The sequence below is a fragment of the Gobius niger genome (assembly GCF_951799975.1).
Source record: "Gobius niger genome assembly, chromosome: 10".
NCBI classification, from domain to species: Eukaryota; Metazoa; Chordata; class Actinopteri; order Gobiiformes; family Gobiidae; genus Gobius; species Gobius niger.
The window spans coordinates 21,139,682-21,154,396 of NC_136861.1; the positions used below are offsets into that span (position 1 = coordinate 21,139,682).

The 14,715-nt window shown below is 40.2% G+C and overlaps 1 protein-coding gene across 2 annotated transcripts in view; it reads left to right on the forward strand.

The window, feature by feature from the left end:
- The window catches only part of ttyh2l (tweety homolog 2, like), a 95,435-nt gene that overhangs the window by 63,584 nt on the left and 17,136 nt on the right, over window positions 1-14,715 (forward strand). The window contains exons 1-3 of one of the 2 annotated variants that reach the window (XM_079563828.1): window positions 4,166-4,508; window positions 6,825-6,997; window positions 10,928-11,039. In XM_079563828.1, coding sequence (XP_079419954.1) covers window positions 4,380-4,508; window positions 6,825-6,997; window positions 10,928-11,039 — 414 coding nt within the window. In that variant the 5' untranslated portion in view covers window positions 4,166-4,379. Of the gene's footprint in view, window positions 1-4,165; window positions 4,509-6,824; window positions 6,998-10,927; window positions 11,040-14,715 lie in introns of those variants that run through there. The other variant, XM_079563829.1, reaches the window with a different exon arrangement.

Consider the following 14,715-nt stretch of genomic DNA (forward strand, 5'->3'; position numbering starts at 1 on the left):
TGTGAGAACAATAATTTGGCGATATATTGTGCAGCTGAAGAGACACCAAGAGCCCCCCACAGCTGCTGTTGCACAGTCGTGGCATCATAAGAAGCGCTACAGGAAACAAAAAAGGGACAAACAAGGAGGTATCCGGGCAAGACTCACAGCTAAGCCACACAAGCCTTCTATCCCTACTATTGTTCTGGCAAATGGACGTTCACTGGAGAATAAAACAGATGAACTGCTAAGCTCTTCCCAGAAGATGGTGAAAGGCTGCCCAGTGCAGGACACCACGCTCTAAAACAGGGACAAACCCAGGAGGCGCTGCGCCATTTCAGAGGATCATAAAAATCACTGAAGGCAGCCAGCCAGGTTTCCTCCGGGAGCTACAGTTTCTCCTGCCTCCAAAAACATGCACTACCAATGACCCACATTGGTAGTGCGGCTCAGTCGCAGCGACTAACACCTGAACAAAATTTCGTTGTACACTTGTATAATGACAAATAAAGCACTTACTTACTTAGCTTCAGTGTGTACTATCATTGTTTTGCACTTTACAGGCTTGACAATGTTCTCAAATCCCTTCACATGGCGATAAGCTACATTATGTCTGGAGCCACAGCAGCATAGGAGTAGACTAGCCTGACGGACACATGCTCCCTGTGACCACCGACCCCTGACTCCCACACCACATTCATTGGAAGGTGGGTGCTCAGCTATTGACACCATGACAGTCTGCACCCGACTGAGGAGGGATTCGAACCGTTGATTCTGTGGACAAACTGTCGCCCTGAACATTCATTAGGCATCTATTCCGATCACAAAGTTATTCATTGCTCCAATAGAAAGCGACATTTTAAAATAAATACTACTACTACTACTGCTCATAATAATAATAATAGATGAATATATAAAGATACTTTGGTCTTTGGAGTTTCAAATGACAAAGTAAATGTACTAAAACTGTGCAGCTTATATGGAGTTGAAGATCACAAACAAGAGAAATTAAATTACAAATATCACACAGTGGAGTCTTTAGAGATTAGATTTAATGTAGAAATGGAAACACACAACTATTTCATTCAGTTATTGTTTTCCCTTTAGCGCTTATTGAAAAAATAAATGAAACATTGTACACTGATTTTTCATTCATTTATACAAATCATCCCAGCAGACAACCTGACCTAATCAAACAATTGCAAACCATATAAAGTAGGAAGGTGTCCCCATTCCCCAAAAGGCAATATACTCCCGGGATTGCTGCATTGATATTGCACTTTAATGTAATCTCGGTGTCCAGTGAGCAGTCCTGTTGAGCGGGATAATACTGGCACATTGAGCTCCGCAACATAAATCAGGCATAAATCAGTCAAAGCAGAGCAAGGGATTTCAGTGACAAATCCTGAAAAAATAAATAAAAAAATGCAATAACCGCGAAAAGGGAAAGTCTAATACAAGCCATTTCCTTATTCTTCTGAGGAGTTAGTGTTAGAAGCGGAGTAATATAGAAAGTGGAAGATGGTGGATGAGGCTCTTCAGAGCACTCTTAAAGCAACCAATCATCCTGGTGATTGTTATGGAGACTGTCAATCAGGAAGTAAATCCAACGCTGGTGGAGAGCACTTCAGCGCATGATGATGAGGAAGAAGCAACTATACAAGGAAGAACAGCCATGAGTGCTGCTTTTTTCTATTCCTCAGCGTGAGGAAAAAAAAAGAAAAAAAAACATTAACAAACCAGGGCACATCAGCCGTCTTTCAGGTTGTGTCCATGCATCTCATACATTTCTTATTCTAGATTTATTTTTGGGGAGACGTATTTGGAAAAGTCAATTTATGGGAAGCCTTAAGTGCGGTCTCTTGAAATGCAAGTCATGGATGTAGTGTTTTTATAAAGCCGGAGTGGGCCCACACCAGGTGAAGTGTGGCTGCCTGCCGAAGTCAAGGTTGGAATATTATCAGGTCCTGAAGGAATCTCCGGACCATGATTTGAAATTCAAAAGTTCCACATTATTTCAAGTAGTGACCTTCAGTCCTGTCATTCTCCAGTTGACTTTTAGCTGCGATTTTGTGCTCTTTTTACACAGCATGGGGACTTCAAAGTGCTCTTTGATATGTATTTCCTGTAGCATCAGTGGCCAAGTGGCACACCCTGGAGATTTATGTTGATGAAAGACCCAGGAGAGACCCGATCTGATCTATAAGCCACACTTCATTAGGATTACATTTCACTTTGTAGATTGTATTGGACACAGAGGAGCTTTGTGTGATAATAGCTTGAGATTTTTGTTTTGAGAATGCACCTCCGGAGAGGACAGTGGACGGAGCAGATGATAAGGTGAGTGTGTAGGAAGCACAGGGCTGCCACCTAATGGTTCAGCCTCATTGCCTGTGAATGACTTTTCCATCTTTTATACACATTTTAATTTGTGAATTTTTATGGAACACAAGTGGTGAACATTCAAATTTGACCAACTATTTACATAATAGTCTTCAGCAGTTGAATATAATTAGTCACATTTCCATGACAATAGACAACACCAGACTGTTCTCAAAATGTAGGACCTGACTAAATTCAGAAACATTCACCCATGGTACATCACAATGCCATCCGAAGTAAGTGTATATATGGAAATCCTATATTAGAGACACAAAAGATAAAGCACATGAAACAGAAGCTTTAGCAATAAACAAGCTTTTGCCAATTAGATTTTCGAGCTGCGGGAAGAAGAATAACATTACAAGTAACACGTAAAAGTATGTATAGTTCAAAATATTTCTACTCTAGTAAAAAGTTATGTGTGATAAAATGACTCTACTCAGGTATTTGAGTTAAAATAACTGGACAAGAGGTTGTCACATGTTTTTTCCAATGACAAGACAGAATGAAAAGGGTGCTGACATTTCAAACCAGGTCTGAATGGTTGTCTGACAGAAAGATTCTCAGAACCATGTATTTTTTTTTCTACCTCTTTCAAAAAGCGTCTCTTTGGTTAAAATGATGGGCAGCACGGGTATTCACTGGAGAGTTCTGTGGTCCCCAAACGGAGACAATGTGAATTCAAGGCACAAACTGGATTCATATTCATACTGTGCACTTCAAGTGTCGTCTACTTAGAGCATTCACCGCGAGCAGAGCGGCTGGGGCTGTGTTCATGAAGGTGCATCAAAGCGTCCAAATAATTCCAGCTCGCGCCATATGACCACAGCCACGCTACCTCAGTCACTGTGTAGAATGTCAATCACAACAAAAGTCTGCAGGTAGTGGAGGAAGTTCTGCAGAGAAACTTAGAGGGAGTATCAAGAAGGGGATATAAGAAAAGAAACTCATGCACAGTTAGGATTTTATCTTCTAGAATTATGACATGAAGTTGGTAGGCTAAATATTTTACTATTCACTGAGACCGATATAGTTAATACAAGAAATATTCTCCAAACTGTATAACTGTTTTTGCTGTAACATTTTATCAAAATGTCAATGAATCCATGGGTCTATCTGAAAGCAAGCCACAACAACATGGATAAGTGGTAATCAAACAGGATCGAACAACTATTAAAACATACTCAAGTAGGACTCTTCTTTACTGATAATGATAAATATGCATGTCGATTTTGCAACAAACGCAGAGCAGAACTTGCAAACCACATACAGTGACTGAATCCAGAGCAGGGCGCCAGTGGCAGCATGTTATTACGGACCCCATTATTGCTCACCTCAGTGCGCCTCCTTGTCCACAAGAGGTCAGACATTAACAGCACAAGTCATAAATAGTGCAATGGCCACAGAGAGCTCCTCGTTTGAAGCATGGCTGCAATAGCCCACAGCACACCGGGCCCAGGGAGCAGAGGACTCTTTTACTTTTACTTTGACCATCAAAAGGTCGGTGCATTACATTCCCATGTTTTACAAGGCTGGGGTCTTAGAAAGTCGCGATACGATTGTGTAAAGAAGTTATAGGCTAGCTCGCAAAGTTTGTGAAAACAACCTACTTTCACGGTCATAATCAATTAAAAAATCTGCTTGTGTTTTTGTCATTACACTGTAGAACACTCATACACAGGCACTTGCAAACACGTACAGGCCTAACTAAAAAGAAATTTAGGCTACCAGTAGCTGTCACGCCTTCTTTGTTAGAGGAGGCAGGTTCACATCGCCAGCCAGTCGTGAGAGAGTCGGGTACCCTACAGGAGGAGGAGGCAAGAGATCAACTCAGCTTTTTAAGCCAAAGTTTGGCGATCTCAGCATGAAAACTTTATATCTTTATACTTGCTCTCCCCTTTGAATCTTATTAGACACTTTGCCGGGTTTAAGGTTTTCTTTTCTCCTTGGGACAATCTGGAGACAAGAGAGAAGTGTCAGTGCTTGACTGACAGCGGCGGACCATTTCTGAAGCTGAAATGGCCACCGCAAGGCTCGATTACGTCGCTCCATGGTGGACTTATTGGCTGCACAATTTCCCTCACCTTAACTTTGTCTTTCAGTCTGTGGACAACACTTTCAAACCGGAGGAGCCCAGCTACCAGCAGGTTGGTAAATGGACCTGTGCGTCAAGACGCACGGACTCCGATCACCAAATTATGAGTAGCAGACTTTGCAAATCGATTATGAGCGTGAGGTTAAAATGTAAACAAAGCCAGATGCTTGCTAATGTGGCGTAAAGTTTCTTTGATGAAGTTGTATCACACTTTTGTCTAGTGTGTACACTGCAGTTACTGTACAGGACTTCACTCACATGACGACACATGACCAGCATTATCCGCTGTTAGTTCCGTTTCAGAGCATCAGTGTAAAGAAGTCTTTTTTTTTTTAAGTTTTTTTTTTTTCTTCATGTTGTGTTTGCCAAATTTATGTTATCGTACTATCGGACTGAAATTAAGATCTTTCTATGTATTTTAATTTATTGTGGTTTTCCTGGTTTGTGTATCATTTGATGGAGATATGAACGATGATCGCTCCCAGATGTCTCGCACTGTTCACCCACATTTACACTGGGTCACTGAAGTGTCATCCAGGCTGAAGATTGACATGTTGACTTCTGTCTACAGTTAATTCTTGTCTGAGAACACAGACAATTGTGTTCATTTTTATCCTATAGCTTTGCAGCCTCTAGTACAGGGGTAGGCAAAGTCAGGCCCGGGGGCCAAATGCGGCCCTCCAGCATAAAACCTTTGGCCTCCAAGAGAATTTTTGAAGAAAGATTTATTCATAAATCAGAGACCAAATACATGAAAAGAACTGTAAAATATGGAAAATGCTGTCAGTATTTTTCACATTTCCCAGCAAAACAACCCATTAGGTCATATATTATGTCCAAAACTTGTATTTGTAGAAAAAAGGTACTTTACATTGGGCTACAATTGTGTGTTTCAGCCCTTGGTGTTTTGGCAATGAAGAAAATCGCCCTCCATGACACAAACTTGCCTACCCCTGCTCTAGTAATTGCAATGTGACATGTCTAAAGCATTGTTTTTCTTTAGCAGCACTTGGAGAGTGATTCGCATTAGATCGTGTCCTTAATGATTAGTGAGTCATTGGATTACAGGTTGTACTTGCTGCCGTAGGTTATGCCAGGCCAGTTCAGTTGGCACTAGCTGACTCTTGTGACTTTGTGGTAAACCAGCCTGTTGATTGACATTTTACAAGGTATCTCAAATTCAATAGATTCTCAACCTAAATAAGAAGCAGTAGCCTTGTATTACAAAGAGCAGCTTAAATCTGTAAAAGTTTGGCTAAGTTTTACAGGAAACAAAACATGTTTTGTTGCTTGGAAGAAAGAAATACTTCAAACATCTATGACTCATTTGTGTTACAGTACAGCCCCATATGTCAGTCTTATTTCACTTCCTTGGAACTGAAATATTTTGTCAAACCAGTAATCACAAGACTAAACGAAAGCAATGCTGTCACATGACCTCCCTCCTTCATTGCCTCTGAACTTTTCTGTTTTCCTCCAGAGCCGCTGCTGTCAAATCCCCCTGTGCTGCTCAACAAATACCGAAGAAACATATTCTGTTCTCTTGGCTTTATGAAACATCACACACAAACCTAAATGTTTCTGCCTGTCACTTTACGCCAAGCTGAAAACAAGTTGACCTTTCAGACCTTCTGGTTGCTTTCAGCTGTTAACATTTGGAGATTGTAGTAACCCCAATCAATCAAGAGTCAAGGCTTGTCATTTAAGATGGAGTAATTGTTGTAATCTTTAAGGAGCAGTCGTTCTCACACTTCCCAGGCTCTAGTGCTTTTCCACCAATGCTTCCCTCTAATCAATCTTGGCATACAGGGAAAGATATTTCAGTTACTAGCCTCATATTGTTGTTGGTCAATGTAATTCCTCTTAATTATAGTCAGAACTTTGAAGTAAAATACATTCTTTTGGAGGCCTCAACCTTGATGTTTTCTCATTTGAAAGTTTTGAAATACTGTCATTGTGTGGAGAAAGGTGAGAAACTGGTCTGGTCACGCTTTTGAATTGACCAGGGGTGTCCTCTGCTGGCTGTAGTGGGAATGAGACATTATAAAACAGTGAAAAATGCTTTCACTTTCAACCTATAGCATGCTAGCAATTCAATGATGAAACAATCAACACATTTCGAGCTAATCTTTAGCAGTAAAAGAAGAAATGATCATCAAATTGAATAATAATCACTAAAATGAATGAAGCTGAAATACAACTCCAGGTGTACATTTGACAAGGGAAAAAATGTGATTTAAAGCTCAAAATCATTGTGGAGTGTTTTGTGTGATATGTGTCAGTTTATTGGCTATTATCAGCCGAGAACCAGGCACATACCCTTCATTATTTAAATTCTTCTCATATATTTTTCTCTCTTTTCCTGCAGTCTGTGGTTGTATTTGCATTCATTGGGGCTGCGGGGCTGTGTCTGAGCCTGCTGCTCTTGGCTGTATACCTGCTGTGGCTCTGCGTCTGTCGCCAGGACATTGATGAGGAGACTAAAAGGCCCAATACCTGCTGTGTCACGTGGGCTGCAGTGCTATCAGGCCTCATCATTTGGTGAGTACTATTTATTTAATTTAGCAACATGTTGGGGTATGGGCAAAGTCAGAATCCTGTTTATTCAGAAAACTAAATCCAGTGGCTAAAATCGTACACCGTTATCTGTACTGTTGAGGACGTTTCACCTAGCAACTGGCTGGATTGTTCTGGTGGGTTGTTGTACACAATCAATACTCTAAAAACTATCTAGGAAAAAGGACGTGGAATGACAATAATTGTAATCTATAATAGTCAGTTGAATAAGTCAGTCAAAATAAAGCAAAAAAGGTATTTATAGACACATTTTATAAAAAGATGTTGGGCAGATAAAGTTACTGTAGTGCAATATGAAGCAGGATTGCAATGAGTGTAATGAGGTTATCTGTTCCAAAGGTGTGAGATGTTATTTTGAATATGTTCTGGATGAAGCCCTGTCACATGCCAACCATGTTAACATGAATCCTGACCTTAGTTGTTCGGTATTTATCCAGCCATTGATCACAACCAAGAGTACTGTCCCAAATCTTGTTAAATAGAAAGGGTTGCTGGAGTAAGAATATCTAAAACTACCAGTTATTAATTTTTCAAACAGTCTCGACCTCACTAATACTGTAAGCAAGACAACTTGGGATCTGCAACTTTAATCCACTTCTTTATTTGCTTTGAAGCAAATCAACGTGATTCATGTCAAAATCCTGAACATCCAGTGCTTTTGCTTATTGGTCACAGGCCACAGTTTACAAATTACGTACCTCTCCTATAAGTCATCTTGTTCTTCATATGATGTTTGATGTTTAACACCTTTTATTATATTTCTTATGATTCAATCAAAATCAATCATGAAGTACAGACGAGAAATTTAACTCAAAAGTCTTTATTGAATCCGCATCAACATGTGACTGAGTTTCTGTGTATCTGAGGGTTCGCCTTAACATTGTTTGGCTCTGCGCGTCACATAAGGCTTGTTGTGATGCTAAGTGAGGGTGCATGACGCTGCTTAGCGAGGGGCCTCAGATATCCACTTCCTGCAGTTAGAGTGTATCAGCTATTTATATTTGCTTACCCATACAAAATTGGCTTAAAAAGCAATAAAGTGACATCTGGGGAAAGTTTGATTGCATAACAATTTTAAGTGTATTATTTGACCAGGACCATGGGTAAAGTTATTTGTTATTATAAATAGTTTGCACAGAGAGAATAAATTAAATTAAATCAATTGAATGAATGAAAAATGAATTATTTTCAAGCACATTTAGCAGTCAAATTTCAGACTAATCTCCTGTTTACAACATGAACATAGATTTTTCTCACTGCTATATAGACCAAGCACACTATTGTGCTCAGTTCCACTCTTTATGATGCAGCCACTCGCCTGTCCCCAGGGCTTGTGCGTCCTGGGACGTCCTGTTTCATTATCCCCTCATTACCTTATCATTACCAGCTCTTCCTCGCACACATTCAGGCCACAGGGTTAATGTCCGCCAAGGAACCCAATTGGCCAAGTCACGCTGCATTGGCCGCGACACAAATATGCTCAAATTCATCAAACAAGGATTGCAATTTGGACAAGTGAAAGAAGTGATTTCGCATTTCAAGACTTTTAGTACGGCTTGGAGTAATTGTGTTTTTAATATGCATTGGACATGAGAAGAAGTGGCCCTGTTGCTACTTATCAGAACCAGAGGGAAGTCTTTTAATGAACAAGACAAAAGCAGAGGATTTCATTATGCTTACAAGGTTAGTGCGACAGGAAGCAGCAGAATACAAGACGAGATACATGGCCAGTGACACAGACATTACAATTGGGGGCAACGCAGTATGTGCTGCCACTAATTACATTACATTTAAACAAGACCTGTCCAACAATACACAATGCAACACACAGCATGATAACTAGGTTTGATGTATGCAATTAGGGTATGGACATAGTAGGGTTCATAGTTCATCAATGAATGGGTTGAATCGCCATCATTGGCTAGCCGTTATCCTGTATGAAAGGATGAACATATAGAACCATCTCAAGGTTAAGGGAAAAAATACAATTCGGCAGCAGGGGGGGTTTAAAGGTCCACAATGTGTTCAGACAAAAATTAAATAATTGAAATGGATGTCCAATATATTGCATTTGATTTCTATCGACAAGCGACATGATGCTCCTCACCTAATCAGAGCTTTTGAACATATCATTATACATTTAGAATTGTTTTGTCAAATGTGTTTTATTTTCATCGCTTTCATCGGGAGAAAGCCTCTTGCACTAGATATTATTTAACATTGCAATTCTTGTTTCTTTTCGTTCATAGAGGCATTCGCATATTTAAAAAAAAAAAACAGTCCCGCTGTAAGTTTACCTCTGCATCAAGACAAGTTCTCCGATAATGAGTTGTCACGCTGGCCTCTTAAAGAGTCAATACCAAAGAAAGCAATTTGTTTGAACCGCACCGATCGCAAAGATTTGGCTCCTGGTTAACAGCCATAATCCCCTCTTCATTTCAATGCATTATTAAGTTTATTCGGCATTCAGTAACTTTGATCCTTTTGTAGAATTATACCTTCAACAGTGGTGATAACATTGTACTCTTGTTTGTATTAAGGTTCCATGGCAATATAAGAACATTCAAAATGTACAGGGTTTTGTTGAATAGGTTTGTTTAAAATGTGGGTCGCTTCTTCTTATAGGTTAATGTGTCTCCAATTGAGAATCACTGCTCTTGTACACGAGAGGATCTGCCCATAGCCTCCATTTTAATTCTACACAGAGCTGCCAATGTCCTATATCCAATGGCAAAATCAAACAATACCAGTGTAGACTCGCCACACATTTGGAAGAGACATGTAACAATCACATTCCCTTGATACACACGCTGGGCCTCACATCTTGTGTTTTTGTAAGCGTTCTGACCCAGCGTTGTATGTTTTTGCTTCGTTTTTACTTAGCTTTCTTCAAGGTGGATTTGAAGTGGCCATACTGTTGGTGTGCAATGCACGTGAGGTACAGTGCACCAGAGTCAAGTGCGTTTTACAAAATAGAAGGAAACCTAATTTTGAAGCATGTGTCAAGGCTTGAAGTATTCAATTCAAATGTTTTAGTGCTACATGGTCGAGCGTTTTTATGTTTGAAGAAATTCTCACTGTGGGAGGGACAATGGATTTTCACTTTTATAAACCTTGCGTTTGCGATTACCAGGCCATGCCGAAGGTGAATACAAGCCTTTTAAGTTAGTTATTTTCACTGTAGATGTGTTAGAAGTGGCTAAAGGCTCATGTTGAGAAACACAGATCCAACACAGCGCCTCCGCTTTGCTCGGCGGTGCTACTGTTTCCACCCTCACATCTGCCTGACACCGGGGTGTAGGTGAGGTACATGAGATGTGATGCCTAATCCTGCTTGGCAGCCTGGCAGATGCAAAAATCCCCTTCCAAATGGTTTACAATTTCATACAAAGTAACATAATGATAAATAATTAGACTGTAAAAAAACAAAAAAACATAAAGGGTGAATAGGGTTGCTATGTCTTATCACATTATCATCTCCAATTGATTAAAATTGTGAATCATTTTGTTAACGATCATTTTCTGGCCTATAAACAGATTCGAAAACAGTTTTACAGCTACAGTATGTAATTGGCTTAAATGGGACAGCACGGCATTGCACATTTGATTTTGATTTAAAAAAATATTGCTATGTATAATTGGGTTAAAATTTGATAAATATATATATATATATAAAACCTCCAAAGAGCAATACCAAAACCATTTGAATAGGCAGCTACCATAGTAGGTATAGCAGCCATGAAATACTAACTTCACACTCTAAAGATCAGTATAGTCTTGAAGCCTTGCACAATGCTGAAAGTGTGAGTGCCGTGCGCTTTCACAGGCAGACGAGTGAAACAATATTTTTGTGTGATTGCATTTCTCTCTATAACTCTATGACTTTCCCCTCAGTTCGGCTGTGGGAGTGGGTTTCTATGGCAACAGCGAGACCAACGATGGGATGTACCAGCTGACCTACTCCCTCTACAATGCCAATCACACATTGGGCAGCATCAACAATATGGTGAGTGAACAGACAGGAAAGTCAAATGCAGTTTGCTTTGACGATGTATCCAGTGTTTATGCCAAACTATCATCACAGCAGCGAAAAGTAGCGAGATTGATTTAACCTTCATTTAACCAGAAAGGTCTCATTTAGATTTAGTCACATTTAGATGCCCCAACGTCCAACAGATCATGTCCGGTACGAGCCAATGGCCACAGGTAGCACCACTCCGTGACTATGACAAAGGGGGCCGCCATTGTTGCAATACCGCCATCTAGCATCTGCAGAACAAGCTAGTTTTCCATTAGAAAGCATTGCTCTTTAGACACGTAACTTTTAAGCCTCGTGCCTAATTTCTTCAGCTTGATATTGCTCCTGTGATAACACTGGGATAGGTACAATTAGAGAAACCAGGCAGGTTTTCGTAAGGTACATTTTAGTATTCTCATACATTATTGAGGGCCTGACTTTGATTCGGTCATAGCCGTGCCATTAGCATCAGCGCTAATGGCACGGCTATGAATGAACTACATGCCAAGCGAGGGCTGAGTCTGTAGTGAAGATCCCGCCCTTATGCCCTTTTTAGGAACATGCTATGTCAGAGCTGGGTAGGAGGAGTTGGAAAATCCAGCATGGATTCTCTTTCAAACGTGGTCATTATGGCATGTTTGTGTTATCGTATCGTAAACATTTCTTGTTTTTCATTTCAAGCCAAGACATTTCTGTGATGGTATTATGTACGGTGGAGAAAAAAAAAAAAGTGTTGCATATAGAGGTGATGATGTTTTGTGAATTTAGTGTCTGGCCCAGAAGCAATGCATAACCCTCTAGAAAATATAGCCCTCCCATAGTGCCTAAGTTGTAGTTATCTATCGTGACCTGGCAGCGATTTGTTCCCCTGCGGTTTACCTTTCAGACACTGTGGTGTCATGTTACTCGGTTGTCTTTCACCAGCGAAACTGAAGATTTTTTTGCCATAACTTTCGAGATACTGTTCTAACATCCCAAAATCTATTCAGATCAACAGTAATGTATAATTCATGGTGTCTTGGTAATAAAAACAAAATATTGAAATTTCACAAAGGGAACACAGAATGATGCATTATGCTGTAGAAAGCAAAGAAATGTTTGTTTGTTTGTATACTTCATTGTCCCCGTAAGGAAATTTGTCCTCTGCATTTAACCCATCCTTCGATGCCGCTGGGGCAACCCGTAAGGAGCAGTGGTCGACGGCAGTGCCGCGCCCGGGGACCCATCTCCAGATGTGGAGCCAGGCTGATGGTCAGAATCACCTGGCTGGAGGATTCACCTATTGCACATGTTTTTAGTGGTAGGGGAAACCGGAGTACCCGGAGGAAACCTACGCAGACACGGGGAGAACATGCAAACTCCACACAGAAAGGCCCCGTCCTGGTGGGAATCGAAACCAGGACCTTCTAGCTGTAAAGCGGAGGCGCAAACCGCTACGCTGCCGTGCCGCCAAATGCATGTCGAGTGTAGATCCGAGTCGAGCGACAAATAGTTTGATCAAAGTTAAGTAAATTGTTCGCTCAAAACTCAAGTAAACAGTACCTGCAGTACAAGGAAACAGAAGGACATTTCAAATTACTCTGCTCACCTCTGCTTCCTCTCATGTGTATCCGCTAACCCTGATGCACAGCTGTTAAGACATAAGAGACTTTACAATTGGGTGTGCATCTGTTCAAAAGCTGTCCAAAACTGCGGGTGGCCCTTATCTGCTTTTTTTTTGTGAAGGCTTCTTATGGGGATTTGTGCTCTAGGATTCGTTCACTGACCCGCAAATAGTTGAAATTATTTGGGTAAAGGCTTAAGGGGAGCAGGGGGATAGAAAGAGCCACAACAAGGCCTTGAAAGATGCCGCAATCATAAACGGGGGAAGGCGAGGATTAGCTCTCGACCGCTCTGCATTAATGGATGTTAAGCCTTAGCTCCTGTAAATGTGATACTGTGTGTCTTTGTGGTCTGGACCAAATTAGTTTGACTTCGAGCAATTATTAGGGCACCAGAAACATTTGCAACATTACGCAAGAGCAAATGCTTATAACTTAGAGTTTCCAGTTTCAGCTTTGAATGTCCCCATATTTTTGATGATGTGTAATTGGTAATTGCAGGGATGCACAGTTAACCACAGTAAACTTGAAATTGCAAATTTAATGATACTGCAACTTTAATAGCCACTAATAGGGAAGTGGTTCGAAAGTTGTTCACTCAAAGTACTGCTTCATAAATTAGTTAACCTTCCAAGTAGCACCAGGCCTAGCTCACGTCAAGATCAAAAAGACCTAAATTGTACTAAATGACTGAATGGCAAAACTGGTATTGAACCATGACCTGAAGAATACCTGTCTTAAATGCATTATTAGAGCGTAAATACATCTTTAATGATAGTAGATAAAGTCTAAAATTGCTGATTACTCAAGAAGGCATCTGAAGTGGGACCAGTGATGCGGGTCCCACAGTCTCTTCTGCCTGATTTGAGTAAAACATCTTCAGCAACAACAACATTCAGTCTCCATGGAGTATTATTCTGTAGAAAACTGCTAACATGCTGTATCTGCTAACACTGCAGATTAGATGTTCTGAAATGCCTGTGATATCCCTAAATGCTTCTGATTATCTGTATTGTTTTACATATTAATTTAGCTCTATTCCGTTGCGTGACTTATTTGCAATGGTTAGATATAGTGAACATGTAGTAGGTAAGACTTAAAGTAATCAGTATATAGAAGATGCCAGAGATTATATGGACTCGATCATTATCACCAAAACAAATACCCACCCTCATCATTTTCCCATACCATTAATGTAAAAAGTAATAGGAGTCTGTCCACATAGACTCAGACCACACTCCCGTGCTGTGCCTCGATATTGATTCAAGCCTATATAGCTTAATGTATTTTGTAGCCGTATGAGAAACAAAGACGATCTCTAGGGGAGAGCAGGCTTTCTTTGTGTATTATTGGTGTTGGTTTTCAACTTTCAAATCAATTGTCCAGCTGTCTCTCGCGCAAAGTGACACAAGGGACAGACTTATTTAGTTTGTATGTTTGTTTGCGACTGACCTTTTGGTATGTTGCATTTGCTTTGAGTAGAAGAGGTCTGCTGGCTTATACGCAGATATTTGCATTTCATTAATCAACGCATGTCCGATCACAAAAAGTTCTCTGGTGTATACTATAGGCCTGCAATTAAGCACAGTTGAATCAATATTGCAATTTGCTAAGAGTAAAACGCAAAGACTGCAATAACTTTTTTTTTTAAATCCATCAAACAACAAAACTTACTGTCTTCATTGGGTAATAATTGGGTTTAGTAGTTGATAATTAGTGTTCATGTACTTATGTGTACTTACATGTGCTCTGGGAACACATTGTCTCAACTAAACATAAAGCTCTACAGACAGTCTCGTGTATGAGCATTTTTCATTTGATTAGATTAGCCACAAGATGATGACAAAGTATATCTTCTTAGTAAAATTAAACATTTAGTGCTTTCCCTGCTCTATTGTATTGGTAATGCATTAAATGCAGACGGGCTTCTGCTGAGGCAGACAGAACACCATGAAATACACTGTATTGTCTATTGTAGCAGAATTCGTTTAGAACCTTGAGCCATTTCCTAAACAAGGCCTAGCACTGGCATTTAGACCAGTGGTGCTCAAACTTTTCATACC